Consider the following 22733-nt stretch of genomic DNA (forward strand, 5'->3'; position numbering starts at 1 on the left):
TGAATTTCGCCAGTTGATTCACCATTCCAAGAAAACGTTGTAGCTCTGTGACTGTTTTTGGAGCTGGGAAGTCTTGAACAACCTGGACTTTCAGTGGGTCGACCCGGATTCCATGCTGATCGATGATGTGACCCAGGAAGGAGATGGAGTCTTTGAAGAACTCACATTTTTCATTGAGCGTAAGCCCTGCGTCTCTTTCGTCATGACCGTTTTCAGGATCTTGTCGTGAATCTCTCGGTTTGGCGCATGAACGAGGATATCATCCATGTGGCAGATGACGCCATCGACCCCCTCAAGGATCTCTGTCATGGTTCGCTGGAATATCTCGCTAGCTGAAGAGATACCGAAGGGAAGGCGGTTGAAAGAGTATCTGCCGAAGGGTGTGATGAAGGTCGTGAGAAGGCGGGACCCTTCGCTGAGGGGGATCTGCCAAAATCCACTCTTGGCGTCAAGTTTTGAGAAGATCTTGCTGCCTGCCAATTTCGCCAGACTTTCATCTACGGAAAACATGGGGTGAACCTCTCTTTTCACCGCTTTGTTGAGTCCGGTGAGGTCAAATGCGAACCGCGCCGTTGGGTTTAGGAACAACTACCATTCCTGAGCACCAGCTGGTAGGCTCCTCGACTGGCGAGATGACCCCTTTCTGTAGCATGTCATCGATCTCCTGTTTCACCTTTGGCAGGAGAGGCTGTGCGATCTTACGAGGGGTGTGGATGCACGTTGGATTGGCCGTGGGATCAAGGGAGATGCGGTAGGGTTTTTGAAATGACCCTAGCCCTTTGAACAGTTCTGGAAAGTCTGCTTTGGGGTCCGTTTGGCTTGCGGGTGTGTGTGTGAGGGGCGTGGAAGGAGATTGGGCAGAAACGCAATTGATGCGGGCGATGAGATTAAGTTTTATGCATGCAGTTTTGCTGAGGAGGGCGCACGGTTGTCCCTTCAGCACATAGAGTGTTTCTTGGATCTCACTTGATTTGTATTGCAGTGTTGCCTGGAGAGTGCAAAATACGTGAAGTGAGGTGGTCCCGGGACCTCTCAGTACTTTCGTTGAAGGTTTCAGAATTTTCCCTTTTGTCAAAGATTCCCCCACGACTGTGACCGATGCGCCTGTGTCCAGTTTAAAGTTGTGGGGTATGCGTTGACTTTAATTTGGGCAGACCATGTGCCATCGTCTTCGGAAACTTTATAGACCCAGCCAAGAAAAGAGCCTGAGTCAGAGTCCTCCTCTTTTTACATTTAGTCAAGTTTTGACTAAATGTTTTAACATAGAGGGGGAATCGAGACGAGGGTCGTGGTGTATGTGTGTGTGTGTGTGTGTGTGTGTGTGTGTGTGTGTGTGTGTGTGTGTGTGTGTGTGTGTGTCTGTCTGTGTGTGTGTGTAGAGCGATTCAGACTAAACTACTGGACCGATCTTTATGAAAGTTTACATGAGAGTTCCTTGGTATGATATCCCTGGACGGTTTTTTATTTTTTTTCGATAAATGTTTTTGATGACGTCATATCCGGCTTTTTGTAAAAGTTGAGGCGGCACTGTCACACCCTCAATTTTTAATCTAATTGATTTAAATTTTGGCCAAGCAATCTTCGACGAAGGCCGGACTTTGGTATTGCATTTCAGCTTGGTGGCTTAAAAATTAATTGATGACTTTGGTCATTAAAAATCTGAAAAATGTAAAAAAAACCATTTTTTTATAAAACGATCCAAATGTACGTTCATCTTCTTTTTCATCATTTCCTTATTCCAAAAACATATAAATATGTTATATTTGGATTAAAAACAAGCTCTAAAAATTAAAAATATAAAAATTATGATCAAAATTAAATTTTCGAAATCAATTTAAAAACACTTTCATCTTATTCCTTGTCGGTTCCTGATTCCAAAAACATATAGATATGATATGTTTGGATTAAAAACACGCTCAGAAACTTAAAACGAAGAGAGGTACAGTAAAGCGTGCTATGAAGCACAGCGCAACCGCTACCGCGCCAAACAGGCTCGTCACTTTCACTGCCTTTTGCACTAGCGGCGGACTACGTTCAGTTTCATTCTGTGAGTTCCACAGCTTGACTAAATGTAGTAATTTCGCCTTACGCGACTTGTTCTATTTGCTGCACGCGTTGTGGTTGGCGGCACACTGTGCGATAGTGGCCTTCCTTTCTGCAGTTAGAGCATGTGGCTTGCCTTGCAGGACATTTGTACCGCGGGTGTTCTTCTTTCCCGCAATATCCGCAACTATGTTCAGTTTCCGAGTGAGAGGCGCCGCGGGGTTTTGTTTGTGTCTTCTGAAAGTTATTGCCTTTTTCGTACCCTTTTTGGTAGTGTTTCTTTTTGTTGACAAAATAGACCGTCTCTGAGGTGTTTCTCGGGATGTTTTGGTTCTGTTTTCTCTCCTCAGCCTGCCTGCTGAGTTGTATGGCTAGGTCAAGGGTCAAGTCGGTTTTAGAATGCAGTTCCTCTGATAGAGCGTCGTCTATTACCCCGGCTACAATTCTGTCTCTGATCAGCTCATCTTGGAGAGCCGAAAACTTGCAGTCAGCTCCAATTTTGTGAACATCTTGGATGAAAGTATCCACAGGTTCGCCTGGCTGTTGTACCCTTTTGTTGAACTTTGCCCTCTCGACGTGGGTCAAGACCTGCGCGTGAGCTCGATGTTTGGAGTACTTTGGATGTTTTTACATTTAGTCAAGTTTTGACTAAATGTTTTAACATAGAGGAGGAATCAAGACGAGGGTCGTGGTGTATGTGTGTGTGTGTGTGTGTGTGTGTGTGTCTGTGTGTGTGTCTGTGCGTGTGTGTGTGTGTGTGTGTGTGTGTAGAGCGTTTCAGACTAAACTACTGGACCGATCTTTATGAAATTTGACATGAGAGTTCCTGGGAATGATATCCCCGGATGTTTTTTTCTTTTTTTCGATAAATGTCTTTGATGACGTCATATCCGGCTTTTTGTAAAAGTTGAGGCGGCACTGTCACACCCTCATTTTTCAATCAAATTGATTGAAATTTTGGCCAAGCAATCTTCGACGAAGGCCGGACTTCAATATTGCATTTCAGTTTGGTGGCTTAAAAATTAATTGTTGACTTTGGTCATTAAAATTCTGAAAATTGTAAAAAAAAACTTTTTTTATATAAAACGATCTAAATTTACGTTCATCTTATTTTTCATCATGTTCTTATTCCAAAAACATATAAATTTGTTATATTTGGATTAAAAACAAGCTCTGAACATTAAAAATATACAAATTATGATTAGAATTAAATTTTCGAAATCAATTTAAAATTTTTTATTTCTTGTTGGTTCCTGATTCCAAAAACATATAGATATGATATGTTTGGATTAAAAACACGCTCAGAAAGTTAAAACGAAGAGAGGTACAGTAAAGCGTGCTATGAAGCACAGCACAACCGCTACCGCGCCAAACAGGCTCGTCACTTTCACTGCCTTTTGCACTAGCGGCGGACTACGTTCAGTTTCATTCTGTGAGTTCCACAGCTTGACTAAATGTAGTAATTTCGCCTTACGCGACTTGTTACTTCTTATGTTTTTATGTTTTGGTCGTCGACATATGTGTGTGTAAGAGCAGACGAAGCATACTTTTACCTCAATTGTGAATATGATTGTATGGACAATTAATTATTGATCTCTTATGGCTTACGTCTATTTGTCCACTATAAAGAACATTGGGTCGATGTTCTCGTGAATGTGGTTTTTTTTTTTGGTCACAAATTAAAAGTTCCTTCTTCTTCTTCTTCTTCTTCTTCGTTCATGGGCTTAGACTCCCACGTTCATTCATGTTTTTAGCACGCGTGGATTTTTACGTGTATGACTGTTTTTACCCGCCATTCAGGCAGCATACGCCGATTTTGGGAGATTTTTTCTTTTTATAAAATTTCAATAACTAACTTTTTTTTCTTTTTTTTAAACATTTGTTGTCAAACATCTACGTGTTAGTGTCTGCGTTAAGCATAATCTAACTATTCATTTTTCTGCGTGTATTATTGTTTTATTCAAAGTTGCAATAACTAACCTAACTTGTTTTGTGTGTGTTTAAAAAAAACAAATCGTCAAGCATTTACGTGTTATTGTCTTGTCCATTCCATTTTTGCACGTACTCCTCTCCCACAAAGTTGGCATGATTTTTGAAAGTGTTCGCTGGGAATGTGTGTATACATAGTGTGTATAGCATATATGAATATTGTGTGAACAGTACACGTGATGATGTGGTGATTTTTGTCCGTATGGTTAATTGTCTTATGTAGGTTGTACATTTAATTGTTCTATTCTGCATATGTTCTTTTGTAAAGGGCCTAGAGCCATAGGTTAGGCACTTAAAAATGTTCAGTTATCATTATTATTATTTAAGTTATTGAAGCATCCCAGTCCACTGAGGGATTTATAGAGCAAATCGAGAAAATTCATTATTGAACGAAGCGCATAGCGCTGAGTTCAATAATTATTTTCGAGATTTTCTCTTTAAATCCCTTAGTACACTGGGATTGTTTCAATAACGATATTGTCAGTACCGCCAGAGAAAAAAGAAGATTCAAAACGCACATTTTGCAACGCGCATTTGGATAGGCGTAACTGTGTGGTCAGGTTTGTGTCAGATCTACTTTTGTGTGGGCTGTCTCAAGTGTGTCGTGCTTTCGTCACACGCAAACTCTTGTTTTAATTTCTGTTGGTAAATTCCAGTGTAGCGTTAAGCTAAAAAGTGATGATCTTTCATAGAGACCTCATTTAAACTCGGAGAAAGGACTGTGCTCTTAGTTATTTGCGATTCGAAACCTTCATCGAGCTTCGACAGATTGACTGTGCAGAGTGTTGCCCCTTGCCAAGGTCGACGGTAAGCACATTTTCAAAATAAATGTGGCATGTTTCTCGTGTGGTATCTTCACTCATCGGGGAGTCTGGTACTAAATATGAACGGTAAGAATGCTCTGAACCCTACACGTATTATATCCCCATCGTTTTATCGTTCACATTTGCCCAACATGTTGATTTGCTGAGCGGGATTTATGTCGTCTGCTAAGGCTATGGCAATCGAACCACTGCACTGAGTCTCATTTCAAAAACAAAAATTGCTCGTCACGTTGCACTGAGTCTGCAGCATAGGCTGGTAATAAGGCTTATATATGGTAAGAACGTTCTAAACCCTACACGTTTTCGATTCCGATTGTTCTTGCCTTAAAATAATAATTCGGAAAACATTCATTTACTGAACAGATGCAGTCGTAGACTCGTACTTCAGTGTAGTCTGCTACGTGCTATTCTAGCTGCTACGTTATTGGAATAACACTTGTGTTTTCTGTTAGCTGCTGGGAATTGTATACTAACTCATCATTTGGTAATGTGGATAAATGGAGAATACTACATGGCTTGCTGTGTCGTACCAGATTTACACGAGTTGTTTTTTTAAATATTGAACTGCGAGCAAAAGCGAGCTGTTCACTATTTGAAAAAGCAACGAGTGTAAATCTGGTACGACACAGCAAGCCATGTAGTATTCTGTTTATCCTACATACTGTGCTTACGTGCATTTTACTGAAAATGTCTTGCAGACGAGGCAGCTAAACTTGAAGACGCTTGTTTTGGAACCTCGATCTCTTCTAAAGCCTCGTGCAATCTATTACGTCAAAGCAAAGAAACTTCACTCTGAAAGTGTGGCGTGACGTGTTAGTTCTAAAGATTCATCGAGGGTAATTAGCGAGCGCAATTTGTGTTTCTATAATGACGTTTGTCTCGGTGACTTTGGCATCATAAGCAGTGGAAAAACAGGTCCCTGCCAGACTTGCTTGACATGACCTCATTTACATGATATACACACGTGTGATTTGAACGATTATTATCTCACGGGTGTCTCTCTCACGTATGTAGGATAATAAGCTACATGCCACTAACATGGCATAATTATGAGAGGAATCTTCGCAAGTCGAAACTGAAAAATTAGACACAGCGGGTTCTATTTTTAGATCAGTGGCAACTGTGGCACAGGCACATGCAATCTGTCAGAAAAAAACCCACTTCTGCTTTAATTGAGAAGCAGGAAATGTATGGTCATAATCATTGGTATTGTGGAGAATATAAGCTACATGTCATTAATTAATTCTGAGGATGAGAGTACACTCTCGCTTAGGCAAAGGGCGGAAGAATACGCTCTGTGGAAAAGTTAGCGCACTCCAAGAGTGCGCTAACAGTTTTAGCGCATCGCCATTAGCCAATCAACTGGTTCACATCAGTCATGTGACACCAGTACTTACAGACAATTATTATTATTATTATTATTGTCTGCGTTTAGCATAATCTGACTCTTACTTTTCCTGTCACGAGTCCTTGACATTTTCTCTCTCAAAATAACAGCACGTACCCCAGCTCTCTCTACTGAACGCCTTAGTTTCATCGTGTTATTATAATTATATGTATCACCCAAACGACTGAAGTGGGTGATAAGCACAAACATTACTGACCCTCGTGCTTGACCGTTAGGTGACCGGGTCTAAGGTCAGCGATATCACACATCATCATGATAGGCCTAACGAGGTAATGACTTCTTTGATAATCGACTTGTTGGGCCCTATCCTTCAGTCATTCTTAATTAGTTTAGTGGACGACGCATATTCAGCATTCTGCAACGGAGAATATTATATGGCAGTAAATTTTAAGAGAAAAAGCAACAGAAGCGTTTTGTACAGCGTAAATGCCAAAGTTTTAGAAGTGTCGGCTCCTTTAAAAGAATGAATGGTGGGAAGGAAGGAAGGAAAGAAGGACGGAAAAAGGAAGGAATGAAGGAAGGAAGGAAGGAATGAAGGACGGAAGGAAGGAAGGAAAGAAGGAAGGAAGAAAGAAAGAAAGAAAGAAGAAACTCGAACTCGAAAACTTTAATGCAGAAGGATTATAGCATTAAAGAAAGAAAGAAAGAAAGAAAGAAAGAAGAAAGAGAGAAAGAATGAAATAATCAAAGAAAGAAAGAAAGAAAAGAAGAAGGAAAGGAAGACAAATACAAAAGTACAAACAAGCCTGGGATGCCTCGTAATAAATATCCTTTTTTCTTTTACATCTTTTATTTATTATTCTTTAGATGTACTTAACTTCCTTAACTACAACAAGTATCACTCTGCGTTAGGCTAGCTTTATGCAGTTTGACACAGTAATTGCTTAAACAGGACAATTCACAAGTCTGCAAATTCCTAATGTGCGAATTATTTCATAGCGGTTAACTACAATTACATCTATATGCAACAGAAACAATAACTATGTACTTCTAAACGGTGCCAAAATAGCACTTGTGCTGTATTTTTTTTCAAAGCTAACCGCTGATGTTAGCAACACATATTAGACGGAGCAAGAACACGTTTACTATACTCGTGTTTACAGGTCTTCCTACAAAGTCTGATAACTTAATTGTTAAAATATCGCCCACAATTCGAAACAGAGAGAGTGCTAACGTTCCAAATCAAGATTAACACCCCTGAACAAAACAAAACAAAACAACAACAACAACAACAACAAAAAACCCCGACAACAACAGGAAAAGTTGAATTAGCGGAACCTGTGATTCTTAAAATATAACCTTTTTTTCTTTCAAATATCTTCCTTTCAGAATTAAAACAAAACCCACCAGAGTGCAGAGGGATTCGTTCGTAAGTTAAACATAGTGCAATATCTCTATTCAACTCTTTTATTTATCTATGTATACCTCTCTGAATGTATCTATGTATCAGTCTGTTTGTCTGTCTGCTTCATGTCTATCTGTCTATGTATCTACCTACCCGTCCGTCAGTCTGTCCGTCAGTCAGTCCGACCATCCGTCCGTCCGTCCGTCCGTCAATCCGTCTTTCTGTCTGTCTGTCAGTCTGTCTGTTTATCTTGGTTCGTTGGTTTGCTCGCTCGTTGGCTTGTTTGTGTGTTTCCTTCTTTCTTTTATGCTATCTTCTGTTTTTGTCACTTTTGTGTGACAATAGTTTTTGTATAATATCATCACCATCATCATCGTTACATTCAACAAGAAGTGCACAGTGAACGTAAGATCAAAGGTATAGCGCACATTTGTGACAAAAACATGCTAGACTTCGCATTATTTTAGAAACTAAGCATAAGACAATCAATGTTTTGGTATGCGAGTACAAGGTTAACCTTGTGTGGTTCTTCCAATCAAGTACGCCAAGCACTGTACTAAAAATTGTTCTCTACCGATAGCAAATTTAAAGATGAACTACTCAAACTGGTTAGGAAACCGGTTGTTTGTTTGGAATGACCCTGCGTTGAGCATTTTCAGTGAGAGAGAGAGAGAGAGAGAGAGAGAGAGAGAGAGAGAGAGAGAGAGAGAGAGAGAGAGAGAGAGAGAGAGAGAGAGAGAGAGAGAGAGAGAGAGAGAGAGTCTGGAGTCTGGAGTCTGGAGTCTGGATGGTTTATTGATTAGGCCTTGGGCCCATTTCAACTCGGGGTGTACAACGTTTCAAAATTACATGCTTCATGAATAATAATCATACTAATATTAATCATAATAATAATCATCATCATCATAATGACAGTCGACATGACGACAGTGAAAACAGGCATTTACAACAGCAAACGTTTGAAAATGGACAGTAATGCATCAACACAAAGTCCAGTCTCTATCACACTTCACTCATGTCTCTCTGTCATCCTTCCATCCATCCATCCATCCATCCATCCATCCATCCATCCATCCATCCATCCATCCATCCATCCATCCATCCATCCATCCATCCATCCATCCATCCATCTCATGTCCCTCTGTCATCCATCCATCTAATCATCCGTCTGTCTGTCCAACCATTCATCCGTCATCCATCTATTCATCCCTCCATCCATCCATTCACATGCCCTTCCACACGCAAATCTGCAAACAGTTATATACATAATCGTTGCATCTCTGTTACATAGCATCACATTAACGTTTCCAAAGAGAGAGAGAGAGAGAGAGAGAGAGAGAGAGAGAGAGAGAGAGAGAGAGAGAGAGAGAGAGAGAGAGAGAGAGAGAGAGAGAGAGAGAGAGAGAGAGAGAGAGAGAGAGAGAGAGAGAGAGAGAGAGAGAAAGAGAGAGAGAGTGTAAGGTGTATCTGCGCTGTCCAAACAGTACAATTCAATTCGATCGAAAACCAAACATAACCAATTCAAAACAAGCCAAACAAACAAAACAAAACAAAACAAAACAAAACAAAACAAAACAATGCAATTCAATGTAAGGAAATGCAATGCGGTTCAATACAATATAGTACAATACAATACAAAACAATACAATACAATACATTATAATACAAAATACACTAATTCTAAAGCCATTTCATGATGAGCTTGCCGCCTCCATAAAACCAAAAACTCCACCAAAACATAGCAGAACAAGAACAGTGAAAGTATCTTTAACTTGAGCTTACAAAAAGTGTGATATACATGTATATCGATGAACTGCGTAGAGGTAGTACAGGTTATCAGGCGGCTCAGAGGGCAATACAGTTAACCTGCCGTTATCATGGCGACGTGCGTTATACTGCAAGGGGCCTTTTCTGGGATGCAACTGAGACTTTTGCGACATTTATGTCACAGGGTGTGATTAACATTGATATGTAATGGATACCCGGTTTACGATCAGAATGAGGACATAAAGGGATGAGTCAGGGAAAGCAATTTGTAATATTTTATTCAATTTAATTTAATTTGATTTGATTTCCATTTTTTAAAATTCATTTTATAATCCTGGGTTGTTATAAAACAAATCCCTGTTTACTGGCACGAAGTTTGGAAAATGGGTTTACCGTGGTCAAATTATGTATAGGTCCTTTGCTTATTGTAACCTGTTGATTAAAGAGTCATTGTGAACCTTCAAAGATTACGGTCTTTTTTATTGTATAGCAGAGCTCTTTTTCTCTTTTTCTGTCAACCCCAAGCCCCCCCCCCCCTTTCCTCCCTCTCTCTCTCTCTCTCTCTCTCTCTCTCTCTCTCTCTCTCTCTCTCTCTCTCTCTCTCTCTCTCTCTCTCTCTCTCTCTCTCTCTAGTATTGATATAATATTCCACCATTTCTTGATATTCATAATGCATATTGAAATCTCTGTTTAATTGTTGGATATGTTAATTATGTAAATTGTATTGTAGTTAACTTAACTTCTATTTCTTCTTGTTATTAATCGAGTTACCCTCAATGAGCGAGGGCCGGATGAAAAAAAAACATGTTTACATTGCTTATTCTGTTACCCTTGAAAAATAAAGTTCAATTCAATTATCTCTCCATGCCTCCCGCCCCCCGAACCGTAACATACACCCTCTCTCACGTCAGTCTACTTCTTATTATTCTTCTACTTCTTCTTCTTCTTCTCTTCTTTTTCTTCTTCTTTTCTTGTTCTGCGTTCATGGGCTGAGACTCCCAAGTACACTCGTGTTTTTTTTTTACACGAGAGAGTTTTTACGTGTATGATGACCGGTTTTACCCCGCCATTTAAGCAGACATACGCCGCTTTCCGGAAAAACCTTCAGGCGCTGCCGGGATTCGAACCCACGACCTTCCGCCTTGAAGGCTTGCGTCTTATTCACTAGGCCACTGCGCCCGTCACTTTAGTCCTAAACTGAGCCACGATAATGAAGTTATCGCGCACTTTCACTCTCACAACCTCTCCCAGTAAATAAGGTCACCCCTTCCCGGGCCCCATCATCTATATGGAACGCTGACCAGCCCGATACCCGTATCAGCGTCCACGCGCTGGACTTTCCACCCGAGAAGCATCCAGTCGGGTAGAAGCTCGGGTATAAAACGGGTAGGCCGAGCAGTGGCAGACAGACCCGGTACGACTTTACTCCAGTGACCATTAACATGAGGGTGATACCCGCACTGGTCACTTTGACCCTCCTGGCTTCCGCCAGGGGAGGTAAGTTTTGGCCTTTGTTGTTTCTTTACTCTGATCTTTGTTCTGAAATGTTCATGTTGCTTTAAATTTTACAATCTTAACTTTTTTCAAATAATTATAAGACGCTGATGTTTTCAACATCAACAACAACATAGCAAAACCACTGAAAAATAAAATGTACAGAAAAGACATTGTTAGACATTCTTTCAGTCTATGTCAGTATGTGTTGTGTTGACTATTTTTCTTTAGTTTGCTTGTGTGTTGACCATTTTTCTTTAGTTTGCTTGTGTGTTGACCATTTTTCTTTAGTTTGCTTGTGTGTTGACTATTTTTCTTTAGTTTGCTGGTGTGTTGACCATTTTCTTTAGTTTGCTTGTGTGTTGACCATTTTTCTTTAGTTTGCTTGTGTGTTGACCATTTTTCTTTAGTTTGCTTGTGTGTTGACCATTTTCTTTAGTTTGCTTGTGTGTTGACCATTTTTCTTTAGTTTGCTTGTGTGTTGACCATTTTTCTTTAGTTTGCTTGTGTGTTGACCATTTTTCTTTAGTTTGCTTGTGTGTTGACTATTTTTCTTTAGTTTGCTGGTGTGTTGACCATTTTTCTTTAGTTTGCTGGTGTGTTGACCATTTTTCTTTAGTTTGCTTGTGTGTTGACCATTTTTCTTTAGTTTGCTTGTGTGTTGACCATTTTTCTTTAGTTTGCTTGTGTGTTGACCATTTTTCTTTAGTTTGCTTGTGTGTTGACCATTTTTCTTTAGTTTGCTTGTGTGTTGACTATTTTTCTTTAGTTTGCTGGTGTGTTGACCATTTTCTTTAGTTTGCTTGTGTGTTGACCATTTTTCTTTAGTTTGCTTGTGTGTTGACCATTTTTCTTTAGTTTGCTTGTGTGTTGACCATTTTACTTTAGTTTGTTTGTGTGTTGACCATTTTTCTTTAGTTTGCTTGTGTGTTGACCATTTCTTTTACTTTGCTTGAATTCTTAGCAAAGTTTGAGCCTTTCTTGTTTCTTTGTTCTGATCCTTGTTCTGACATTTTTATGTTGATTTAAATTTCAAGGTCAACTTTTTTTCAAGAAAAGAAGTTGAAGTCTTGAATAATAAAACTAAAACTAAAAGGATAAAGAACAAAAGAAGAAAAGAACAAGTAAACAGGGTGAGGAAGAAAGTAATTTAGAGCCAAATATTTTTGTTTTTTGTAAGGGATAGGATAAATACACTTTATTATTATTATTATTATGTATGTAGACAGGATATAACTTCGTCTCAGCAGGTTTTTTTCTACAGTGTTGACTACATTCATGATTTGTCGTGTCTTCATTTCATTTCGCTGAAGTATTTTTTTTAAAATTGTTTTATTGTTTTATGTTTTATTTCTTATGAAGACAAGAATTTGAATGAAGTGACACGGTTTCATTTAAGCATAACCTCTCCAAGCAGGACCTTTGCGATTTCTTTCGCTTTTTACATTTAGTCAAGTTTTGACTAAATGTTTTAACGTAGAGGGGGAATCGAGACGAGGGTCGTGGTGTATGTGTGTGTGTGTGTGTGTGTGTGTGTGTGTGTGTGTGTGTGTGTGTGTGTGTGTGTCTGTCTGTGCGTGTGTGTGTGTAGAGCGATTCAGACTAAACTACTGGACCGATCTTTATGAAATTTGACATGAGAGTTCCTGGGAATGATATCCCCGGACGTTTTTTTCTTTTTTTCGATAAATACCTTTGATGACGTCACATCCGGCTTTTTGTAAAAGTTGAGGCGGCACTGTCACACCCTCATTTTTCAATCAAATTGATTGAAATTTTGGCCAAGCAATCTTCCACGAAGGCCGGACTTCGGTATTGCATTTCAGCTTGGTGGCTTAAAAATTAATTAATGACTTTGGTCATTAAAAATCTGAAAATTGTAAAAAAAATAATTTGTTTTTAAAACGATCCAAATTTACGTTCATCTTATTCTTCATCATTTTCTGATTCCAAAAACATATAAATATGTTATATTCGGATTAAAAACAAGCTCTGAAAATTAAAAATATATAAAAATTATTATTAAAATAAAATTTCCGAAATCGATTTAAAAACAATTTCATCTTATTCCTTGTGGGTTCCTGATTCAAAAAACATATATATGTGATATGTTTGGATTAAAAACACGCTCAGAAAGTTAAAAAGAATAGAGATAAAGAAAAGCGTGCTATCCTTCTCAGCGCAACTACTACCCCGCTCTTCTTGTCAATTTCACTGCCTTTGCATCGAGCGGTGGACTGACGATGCTACGAGTATACGCTCTTGCTGTAAAAATGCAGTGAGTTCAGTTTCATTCTGTCAGTTCGACAGCTTGACTAAATGTTGTAATTTCGCCTTACGCGACTTGTCTTTGTTTAAAATGTTATGATTTTCAACTTGGATAATTGCAACATGCAGTGTCAGGCAATAATGATTAAAAAAAAAGTCTGTGCGTTAAAGAGTTGTGTTATTATGTTACAGGTCCAATCAATTCTATGTGGGATGATGATACATCGAAATGCGCCAAACAATGCATCCGTGAGTATCTCTTTTCATACTTTGTGCATGTTTTGTTTTTGTTTTTGGGAGGACAAGCTGGCGAAATATGGTTTGTTTACTTCAGTTTGATGCGTTAAAAATACTGCAAAGAAAGTGAGCAATTTGCTCAGCGTAGTCTAAATAACTTTTTAAATGAGTTTGATATATCTGAACAAAATTCTATGCTTTGAATTTACTCGTTGTGCGACAGACAAACATATTTATAATGAAAGGGCGAATTTAAAGAAGATGCCTCAACGTACTAAATGCTTTGTTTATAATACTTAGAACCTTGGCTGTGATCGTTGCTTAAAACGTGATATAATTGTTCGTCAAATTAAAACACCTCCCTAAAATTCAAACAATTATGTCTGTTTACAACATTAATAACATCAGAATTAATTTTATGCTGTGAATCATACATCGTTCAAAGCACATAACAATACTGAAAAATGAAATTGACATACACAAATTAACACTTTTGTTTACAGAGTAAATACAGTACATGTGTTTCAAAGCAAACTATCAATTTACAAAACATTAACTACCCTTTACACATCAACCATGCGGATTTAATAACACACAAATCACAAACGCTCAACTAATTAAAAAAAAAATCTCCCAACAGCTTCCCAAAAGTTCAAGTACGCTGCGGACACGACCTACGAATTCGAATACCTGGCTACAACGACCACCTCCATGGAGGACGCCAGTGAGGACACAGCACGACTCTCCATCGCCGCCACCGCCCTTGTGCGCGTCATCTCCGACTGCGACATGGTGCTGCAGGTGCGATGACGTCATTGTAGTTACGTCATAACAGTAGCTTGATTTCCAATACTTTTATGGGAGTAAACCTTTAATTTGACCAAAGGATTGCAATTTGAATGATTAATTTTCGAATCCGGTGGAATAATATGTTTGTCTGAAAATTCATCTTATGGAACTTTATCTCTGTGGACTTCTTAGGATGTTGGGAATAAATGGAGGTCTCCGGATGTCTAAAATGTGAGTAATACATTGTTAACACTTTTTCACACGTTAGCACAGTTCTCATCTCTCTACTCTTCTGCTTTCAGCTGCGTGACGTCAAGGTACAAGAATCTGACCCCAACTCTCAGAGCATGCGCAGTGCCCCCGAGTCTGCACGTGTTGCCGCCATGTTGGAAAGACAACCCCTCCGCTTCTCCTTCCAGGACGGCGTGGTAGAAGAGTTGTGTCCCTCTGAGGGCGACGAGGTGTGGGCCCTGAACGTCAAGCGTGGAGTTCTCTCCGCTTTCCAGAACAGCATGAGTCGCCTGGACTCTGACCAGACTGTCACTGAGGTCAGCAGAGTTTTCTCCCTTGTGTGACTTTTGTATAGCGCACTGAGTAATTTTATGCATTGTACTATTTTCGCAAAGCTGTGTCTGTCTCTTGTTTTAACACCTTGATCAGCAGCGCTATTACAATCTTTGCGCATACACTGCGTTCGTTAGAAAAAAGAAGAAGTCGAAAACGAAAGACGAGCTGTCTAAAAGAACAATTGCATCACTGTTCTGAATAATACATTCGAAGAAGAAGTTTACATACCGAGTGCGATGTGCTGAATGTCCAAATTTAAGAAGAATCTGATCGTTAACGAATTAAAGTTAACCCTTTCCCTCCGCCCCGACAGACGGACGTGGCGGGCAAGTGCCCGGCCCAGTACGCCGTGGAGAACAAGGGGTGGTACTCGACCGTCGTGAAGAGAAGCAAGGACCTGTTGGCCTGTACTGGTCGCCATGACTACCAGTCTGCTCTCTCCGCCACGCCCTACACCACACAGTCTGTGAGTAGAGAACAGTGTCTTTTTTCTGTGTGTTTTTTTGGACAAAAGAACCTGCTGTCGTTGTTGTAGTTGTTGATGTTGTTGTTGTTACTGTCGTTGTTGTTGTTGTTGTCCTTACGTTGGTTGAGAAACTTACAGCCATTTAGTTCCAAAATATTATAAATAAATTGTTTCTCAACAGTTCAACTTATGTCCATATTTATTGGTACTATTCCAATTAAATTACGTTGTATTGTAGTAATTCATTTAGTTTATTTTCAAAATACTTGCGACTACCAAATACGCAGTTTCCTATGTTTTAAAAGAGATGGCTCACTGATGATGATGTCGATCATTCGTTAATGTTTGGTTGTCCTTACTGCCTTGCAGTCAGTTCGGCTCTTACCTCCCAAGACAAGCAATAATTTACCAGTCTGTCATTTGAGAATAATGCTGGTATAGTTGGGGTTGGGATATGGGAGTAGGGGATGTAGTAGACAATGTAAGTTATGTGACTTATCAAAATGAAAACCTAAATAAATACATGAATGCACCAGTCAACGTGTTTTAACTTATAGTAACTTTCTGGCACAAAATCAATCCACAAACGCATGTTATGTTACAGTCCGTATAATACACAATGTCGTTGCTTGGTGTTACAGTCCGTGCAGTCGCTGCCCCTGATGAAAAGTACTCACGAGTGCGAACAGAGCGTGGATCAATATGGCGTCCTGAGCAGCGCCACCTGTAACGAGCGCCACCTCTTCCGCCCCTTCTCAAGGGAGGCAAGCGGGGCTGTGACCAAGGTGTCCCAGAGTCTCAAGTACAAGGCACAGAGCCGCTCCCCCATTGCCGTGCAGCGTAAGTCAACACCCACTCAACACACACTCAACACATGCTAACAAAATGTTTAGGTATAACTTAATACAGCAAGCACACAAAGAAACTTTGGTTGTGGAGAACAAGTGCAGTTGTGTCTAAGGTTGTGTAAGTACAGAAACAAATCAATTATAAATATTGTATTGTATGCGTGAATCTGTGCTCAGCTGGTGTGGTAGTATTGCAAGTATGAACAATCTCATGCCACGAAAAACAAGCAAGGTATGTTGTAAGAACGTTTGGTTGTGACAAAACAATACGATGCAGTCGCTGATTTCCAACCCAGCGGTCGGGGCGGGGATGTAGCTCAGTCGGTAGCGCGCCGGATTTGTATCCAGTTGGCCGCTGTCAGCGTGAGTTCGTCCCCACGTTCGGCGACAGATTTATTTCTCAGAGTCAACTTTGTGTGCAGACTCTCCTCTGTGTCCGAGCACCCCCCGTGTGTACACGCAAGCACAAGACCAAGTGCGCACGAAAAAGATCCTGTAATCCATGTCAGAGTTCGGTGGGTTATAGAAACACGAACATACCCAGCATGCTTCCTCCGAAAGCGGCGTATGGCTGCCTAAATGGCGGGGTAAAAACGGTCATACACGTAAAAGCCGTGGGAGTTTCAGGCCATGAACGAACAAACAAACAAACAAACCCAGCGGTCTTTTTAGTGAACAGACAATCTCTTGACAAATGACAGACACACACACCTGACAACTCCCCGTGTTCTGGGTACAGCGTGAATCAGTGTGTAAGAATGAACACTCTCATAACACATTACACACACACACCTGACCTCTGCCCGTGTTGTGCCCGCAGCCGTGTCCCAGAGGACCAGCCTGATGTAAGAATGAACACTCTCATAACACATTACACACACACACCTGACCACTGCCCGTGTTGTGCCCACAGCCGTGTCCCAGAGGACCAGCCTGATGTAAGAATGAACAATCTCATAACACATTACACACACATACCTGACCACTGCCCGTGTTGTGCCCACAGCCGTGTCCCAGAGGACCAGCCTGATGTAAGAATGAACACTCTCATAACACATTACACACACACACACACCTGACCACTGCCCGTGTTGTGCCCACAGCCGTGTCCCAGAGGACCAGCCTGATGTAAGAATGAACACTCTCATAACACATTACACACACACACCTGACCTCTGCCCGTGTTGTGCCCGCAGCCGTGTCCCAGAGGACCAGCCTGATGTAAGAATGAACACTCTCATAACACATTACACACACACACCTGACCACTGCCCGTGTTGTTCCCACAGCAGTGTCCCAGAGGACCAGCCTGATGTAAGAATGAACACTCTCATAACACATTACACACACACACCTGACCACTGCCCGTGTTGTGCCCACAGCCGTGTCCCAGAGGACCAGCCTGATGTACGAGCACAGCAACAAGGAGGAGACCACTCGCAAGGCCCGACAGGAAGCCGAGGAAGTGCTACGTCAGCTGTGTCGTGACACCGTCAATGACATCCGTCCCGACACCCCCCGCATCTTCTCCTCCCTCGTTTCCGCCATGCGCAGAGTGGACGCTTCCGGCCTGAAGGCTCTGTACGCCAAGCTGGAGCAGAACACGCTGTGTGCCAACAACATCCGCACCAAGTGAGTGAGGCCTGCATAATGGCGTTATCGTGACTCACTGGGAGCTAGGTTTTCATTTTAAGTGCAAAAGCGAAAGGCAGGATGTTTACTCTGTGTACAGGGCACAATCTCAAGGCATGATCAAGCTTATTTGAATGGTCGGATGATGCGAAAGACTGGAAGAATACAACACGAATCTCTTTCATGCAGTGATTTTAATTGTTTATCAACCATTGGGAATCATGTACAGTGAGACAATGCAACGTCAGTTCTTTGCCAATTCAGAACAAAGAAACAAAATTGAACACAAACATCGCACTGCCGTCTATTGCAGTTCATTTTGTTTGTGTACAGGAGTAAAGTTTATACATAATATTTATGAACTTCCCAGTAAAAGATGGCTCGTTCTCTGTGCCGACAGGAAGTTTTTCGTGGACGCTCTGCCCATGGCTGGTACCGAGGCTACCGTCACCATGATGACGCAGATGCTGATGAGCGATGATGTCACGGGGGTGGAGGCCAAGATGTGGCTGACGTCACTGGTCCTGATCCAGGAGCCGACGGTTGCAATGCTGGAGAAGGTCCAGCCCGTGCTGAAGAAAGCGTCCCTGCAGGACAGCGCCCTGCTCCCCGTGTCCACCATGGTCAACAACCTGTGTCAGCGCCAGCAGGACTGCAGCCAGGAGCCCGCTGTGCGCAACGTCATGGAGGCCTTGGAGGACGTCATCGGCAGCTCCTGCTACGTCAACAACAAGAACCTCGAGAAGGTCAGTTGTACGGTTTTTGTCGACAAGGAAAAAAATATGAACATGTTCAATCAAAGAGTAGACATTATATTAATAAAGCAAGAACAATTGGAAACATTTCATTTTAACAAGGCTGGACAGTGTCTTAAAAAAAACATGCTTTTTCGAATGCCTGTTCAGTGCAGGCTTCTAATCTGCCTCAACATTGCAATGAAGCAATCAAATGATCAGGTAATAAATCTTAAATACGAATAAACATATATTAACAGAGTCAGTTTTAAATATAAACATTAAAGCCGAAAGCTCACATTTCTCCTGAGTCTGATTCACAAGATCAACAGCAAAATGTTCGGTTTTAGAAAGATCATAATACATATTTGTTACGCTGCAATTTGACCACAAGCTTTAAAAACATAAAACTTCAGAATGGTATCACAACCAGTGTCGTGTTGTTGCAGGTTCTTCTGGGTCTGCGCGCCATTGGCAACGCTGGTCACGTGAGCAGCGCGGTGTCGGTGCTGAACAAGTGTATGCTGAGGAGCAAGAACCCCACGGAGATCCGTGTGGCTGCCGCTCAGGCCTTCAGACGTATGCCCTGTGACGCCAACGTGAGTCCTTCTGACTGCATTTTGCTCAGCAGATACCTACCTTACTTTGTGTGGTATTCATGTATACACTGGTCACACTGTGGGTACAGTTTATTTTCATTGTAAATATAACCTTCAAAGTGTTTAATTCCCCAGAGAGTACTTTCTGATTCGCAACGAGTAGGAGGCGACAATCTCATCATTCTAGCCTTTTACAAAGTAGATATCAACATGCAAAAAAGACATCGATTTGGAAACAAATATGTTCATTCAATATTATGAAAGACTTCTTCTTTTCGATCGCCGATCACACTTGGAGTCCAGATCTTGAGATATAATTAGTGGTCCTCTGCAGCGCAGCCACTGGCCCGTACAGCTTGTTGTGCAGGGACTCCGGCATTGGCCAGATTTCCTCTCTCAGCACCTGGTGGTTCCTGCAGTCTCGTAGGATGTGGGCCGTGTCCTGCTCTGCTTCTCCACAAGAACACATGGGGGAGGGCACAACATGCAGTTTCTTGTAGAGATGCTGGTTAAGTCTGTTGTGTCCCGTTCTCAGGCGGAAGATGACCACCTGCTGTGGTCTGGATAGCAGGTGGTAGCTGTCCTGTGGCTGGGGCGTCCTGTGCAGAGACTTAATGATGGTCTTCATCTCTGTCAGGCTCACAGGGTTGTTCTCTTGCTCATCTTCTGCACCCAGCTTTGCCATCCTGTCCGCCTCTTCGTTTCCTTGTACACCACAGTGGGAGGGGATCCATTGCAGTACTGTCCTCAGGCTTTTGATGTTGTGTAGAGCGTGTTCCAGCTGAGGCAGTTTGCTACTGGTCATTGCTTGTAGTACTGACAGAGCGTCAGTCAGGAAGACCACCTGGTTGTCATGGTTGACTCTGTCGTTGATGGTGTATGCTGCATGGATCAGTGCCTGTACCTCAGCTCTGTAGTTTGTACAGTGGAGGCCTGTTGGTATAGCCTCTGCTTGCCTCTCTCCACTGGGGTACTGGACATACACCCCCGCTCCTCCATTTTTGACGGCCTCTGTGGCTGACCCATCAGTATACACCCGTATCCATGCTTCTTGGGGGTACCTTTCTTCAAGCATGGCAAGAGTCAGGGCTTTTTTCGTCACATTGCTCTGCTCGTCCTTTGTTGTGAGGTAGGGGACACTGGTCTGTATGTCCAGGTTTCCTTGTCTGTCTTCCCAGGGTGGGGCGTCAAGGGAGAAAGATGGTGGCTCCACTAACTCTGGCATCTCTGTCTGATGTTTCTTCTGCAAAGCCCTTGCCTCAAGAGCGAAGCTTGATCTTTTCAGCCTGCCTGAGGACATATTCTTGAGTCTGTCACTCATTGGATGGTCATGAGTGCACTGGTACTTGGTGGCTTGTACCATTGTTTTGCAGTCTCGCCTTTTGCTCAGTGGAGGAATGCCAGTCACCTGTTCCATCTTCTGTATGGGTGTTGATTTCATTGCGCCCGTGATGATTCTCAGCGCTTGGTTCTGTACTTTGTCTAGGGCCTGCTGGTGTGTCTTGGCTGCTGTTGCCCAAGAGCTTGATATTATGAAAGACAACACACGGTGTCTTTGTGTACGGCGTTTTGGCAACAACAACAAAATAAAATAAAAACAATATTCGTTTTTGTTCCACAGCGTGACACCATGATGGACACATTCAAGGACACACAGGAGGACTCTGAGATGCGTATCGCTGCCTACCTGGCCGTTATGACCTGTCCTGATGACGTCATCCTGCAACAGGTGCAGCGCGTCCTGGAAGATGAAACTGACCAACAGGTAAGATGGACTTTCTCTTCCCCAAGTGAATACGCCACGACAGGGCATGAAGACATAAGACTGTGTACATCAATCAGCCAGTCAACCAGTATTTTGTTTCAATTTGGGAGCTCTGCAAATGTTCAAAAAGGGTCATTTCCGTTCCATATAAATACTTCTTTCTTCCTTGCCAATTCGCATTTATTCTCATAAATGTCACAATATTGACACTGCTCCAAAAGTGTATAAAAAGGAATAAATAAACACAACTGAAAAAGCAAAGGTTGAACTATCAAGGGACATTAACCAGCTCCCACAAGAACGACTGAAATCTAACCTAACACGAAATCAAAGCCTCTCATAGCCGCTTGTCAATGACGATGTTGACCACCAACACCGTTTACCTGTGACAGGTGGGTTCCTTCGTGTGGAGTCACCTGAGCAACCTGCAGGAGAGCTCCAGCCCCCACAAGCAGGCGGTGCGCCAGCTGCTGAAGAAGACCAAGCTGCCCGCCAAGTTCGACCTGGGCCGCCTGCAGTTCTCCCGCAACTACGAGGGCTCCGCCTTCCTCAAGCGACTCAACAGCGGCGCCGGCGCTGAGGGCAACCTGGTGTGGTCCTCTTCCTCTTCTCTGCCTCGGTCGGCCTCCGCCAACATCACCGTGGACCTGTTCGGCCGCTCCCTGAACCTGCTGGACGTGGGGCTGAGGCTGGAGGGGCTGGAGTACCTGCTGGAGACCCTGCTGGGACCCTACGGTTACTTCGGGGATAAGGACTCCGCTAAGAAGGTGAGGGAAGAGATCATAGCTAAGCTAGAAGAGTTGAGTTGTCTGTAACCCTACCGGGGCCCGAATACTTCGGCGACAGCAGTCCGCTCAGAAGGTCAAGGGCTGGTTCACAAAGTCTAAATATCTAACACTTAGAACCAATAACGTTGCATACACAATCTAAATCGAACAAGCGCTTTAGAAAAGCTTGGAATGTATGGTAACATTTAGCTTATTTGGGTGACAGTTTGATATGCAATAACGTGGACCACCAAGTTTCTCATCAAATAATTTCATCGTGAAGTTCCTGCGAAGTTAGACATCAAACTAAGACGAACAGAGCATGAATCAGGCTTATGGCAAGAAGATGACACCTTTCTTGATGTGTGTTCAGGCTGACAGCAAGCTGGACGATCTGAAGGGCTCTATGTACATGAGGATGTTCGGCAACGAGATGACCTTCCAGCGCTTCCAGGGCCTGCAGTCCATCACCTCCGCCACCTCCTTCAACATGCTGGACTTCCTCATCAAGCTCAGCAAGGACCACGACATCTCTATGACACACAGCATGGTGAGGAGCTTGCATGGTCTGCACTTGTAGTCCTTATTCTAAAGCGAGTAGGATCAGGCTTCCAATCTCACGTAGTTCAAAAGGACCACGACATCTCCAGGACAAAATTGACATGCAAAAGGTGTCCGCCCAGCCCTGCAGTCTCACCATAACATGTTGGCAGTTCTTTACTGGGTCCCTATATATGCAGGAATTCCTATAGCTAGGGAGGATATACATACACAATGTCAGTCCTTTACTGGATCTCTGTACATGCAGGATATCTTATAGCTAGTGGTGGTAGTCATGTAAAATGTTGCCAATCCTTCACTGGATCCCTGTCCATGCAGGATATCTTATAGCTAGTGATGGTAGTCATGTAAAATGTTGCCAATCCTTCACTGGATCCCTGTCCATGCAGGAATTCCTGGACACGGAGATGACGGTGCCCACGTCGGTCGGTCTGCCGCTGTCACTGACCGTGAAAGGCACGGCCACCATGGACCTCAAGGCGTCCGGCAAGATGGACCTGCGTAAGGTGTCCGCCCAGCCCCGCAGTCTCACCATCGACGGCGAATTCAGACCCAGGTTAGATCAAAAGACAACATCAGTACTGGTAAAGCCCCTGCAGGCTTTGAGTTTAGGATTGACCTCGGAGGTGA

The 22733-nt window shown here is 42.4% G+C and overlaps 2 protein-coding genes across 2 annotated transcripts in view; one reads left to right on the top strand and one right to left on the bottom strand.

Annotated features, from left to right (window-relative positions):
- Positions 1-553: 553 nt before the first annotated feature.
- On the bottom strand, positions 554-10731 carry LOC138977866 (uncharacterized). Its single transcript, XM_070350471.1, has 2 exons — positions 10678-10731; positions 554-988 (listed from the first exon to the last, which is right to left on the bottom strand). The coding sequence occupies exons 1-2, from the start codon at positions 10729-10731 to the stop codon at positions 554-556; spliced, it is 489 nt and encodes a 162-aa protein (XP_070206572.1).
- A 65-nt stretch (positions 10732-10796) lies between these two features.
- LOC138978847 (uncharacterized) overlaps positions 10797-22733 on the top strand; it is a 43986-nt gene continuing 32049 nt past the window's right edge. The window contains exons 1-13 of the mRNA XM_070351637.1: positions 10797-10873; positions 13331-13387; positions 14016-14176; positions 14467-14712; positions 15045-15197; positions 15839-16037; positions 17428-17677; positions 18078-18423; positions 18861-19010; positions 20632-20775; positions 21168-21542; positions 21916-22092; positions 22493-22659. Of these exons, the coding sequence (XP_070207738.1) occupies positions 10819-10873; positions 13331-13387; positions 14016-14176; positions 14467-14712; positions 15045-15197; positions 15839-16037; positions 17428-17677; positions 18078-18423; positions 18861-19010; positions 20632-20775; positions 21168-21542; positions 21916-22092; positions 22493-22659 (2480 nt within the window). The 5' untranslated portion in view covers positions 10797-10818. The remainder of the gene's footprint in view (positions 10874-13330; positions 13388-14015; positions 14177-14466; positions 14713-15044; positions 15198-15838; positions 16038-17427; positions 17678-18077; positions 18424-18860; positions 19011-20631; positions 20776-21167; positions 21543-21915; positions 22093-22492; positions 22660-22733) is intronic.

The sequence above is a fragment of the Littorina saxatilis genome, linkage group LG10 (genome assembly GCF_037325665.1).
Source record: "Littorina saxatilis isolate snail1 linkage group LG10, US_GU_Lsax_2.0, whole genome shotgun sequence".
In the NCBI taxonomy this organism is placed as follows: Eukaryota; Metazoa; Mollusca; class Gastropoda; order Littorinimorpha; family Littorinidae; genus Littorina; species Littorina saxatilis.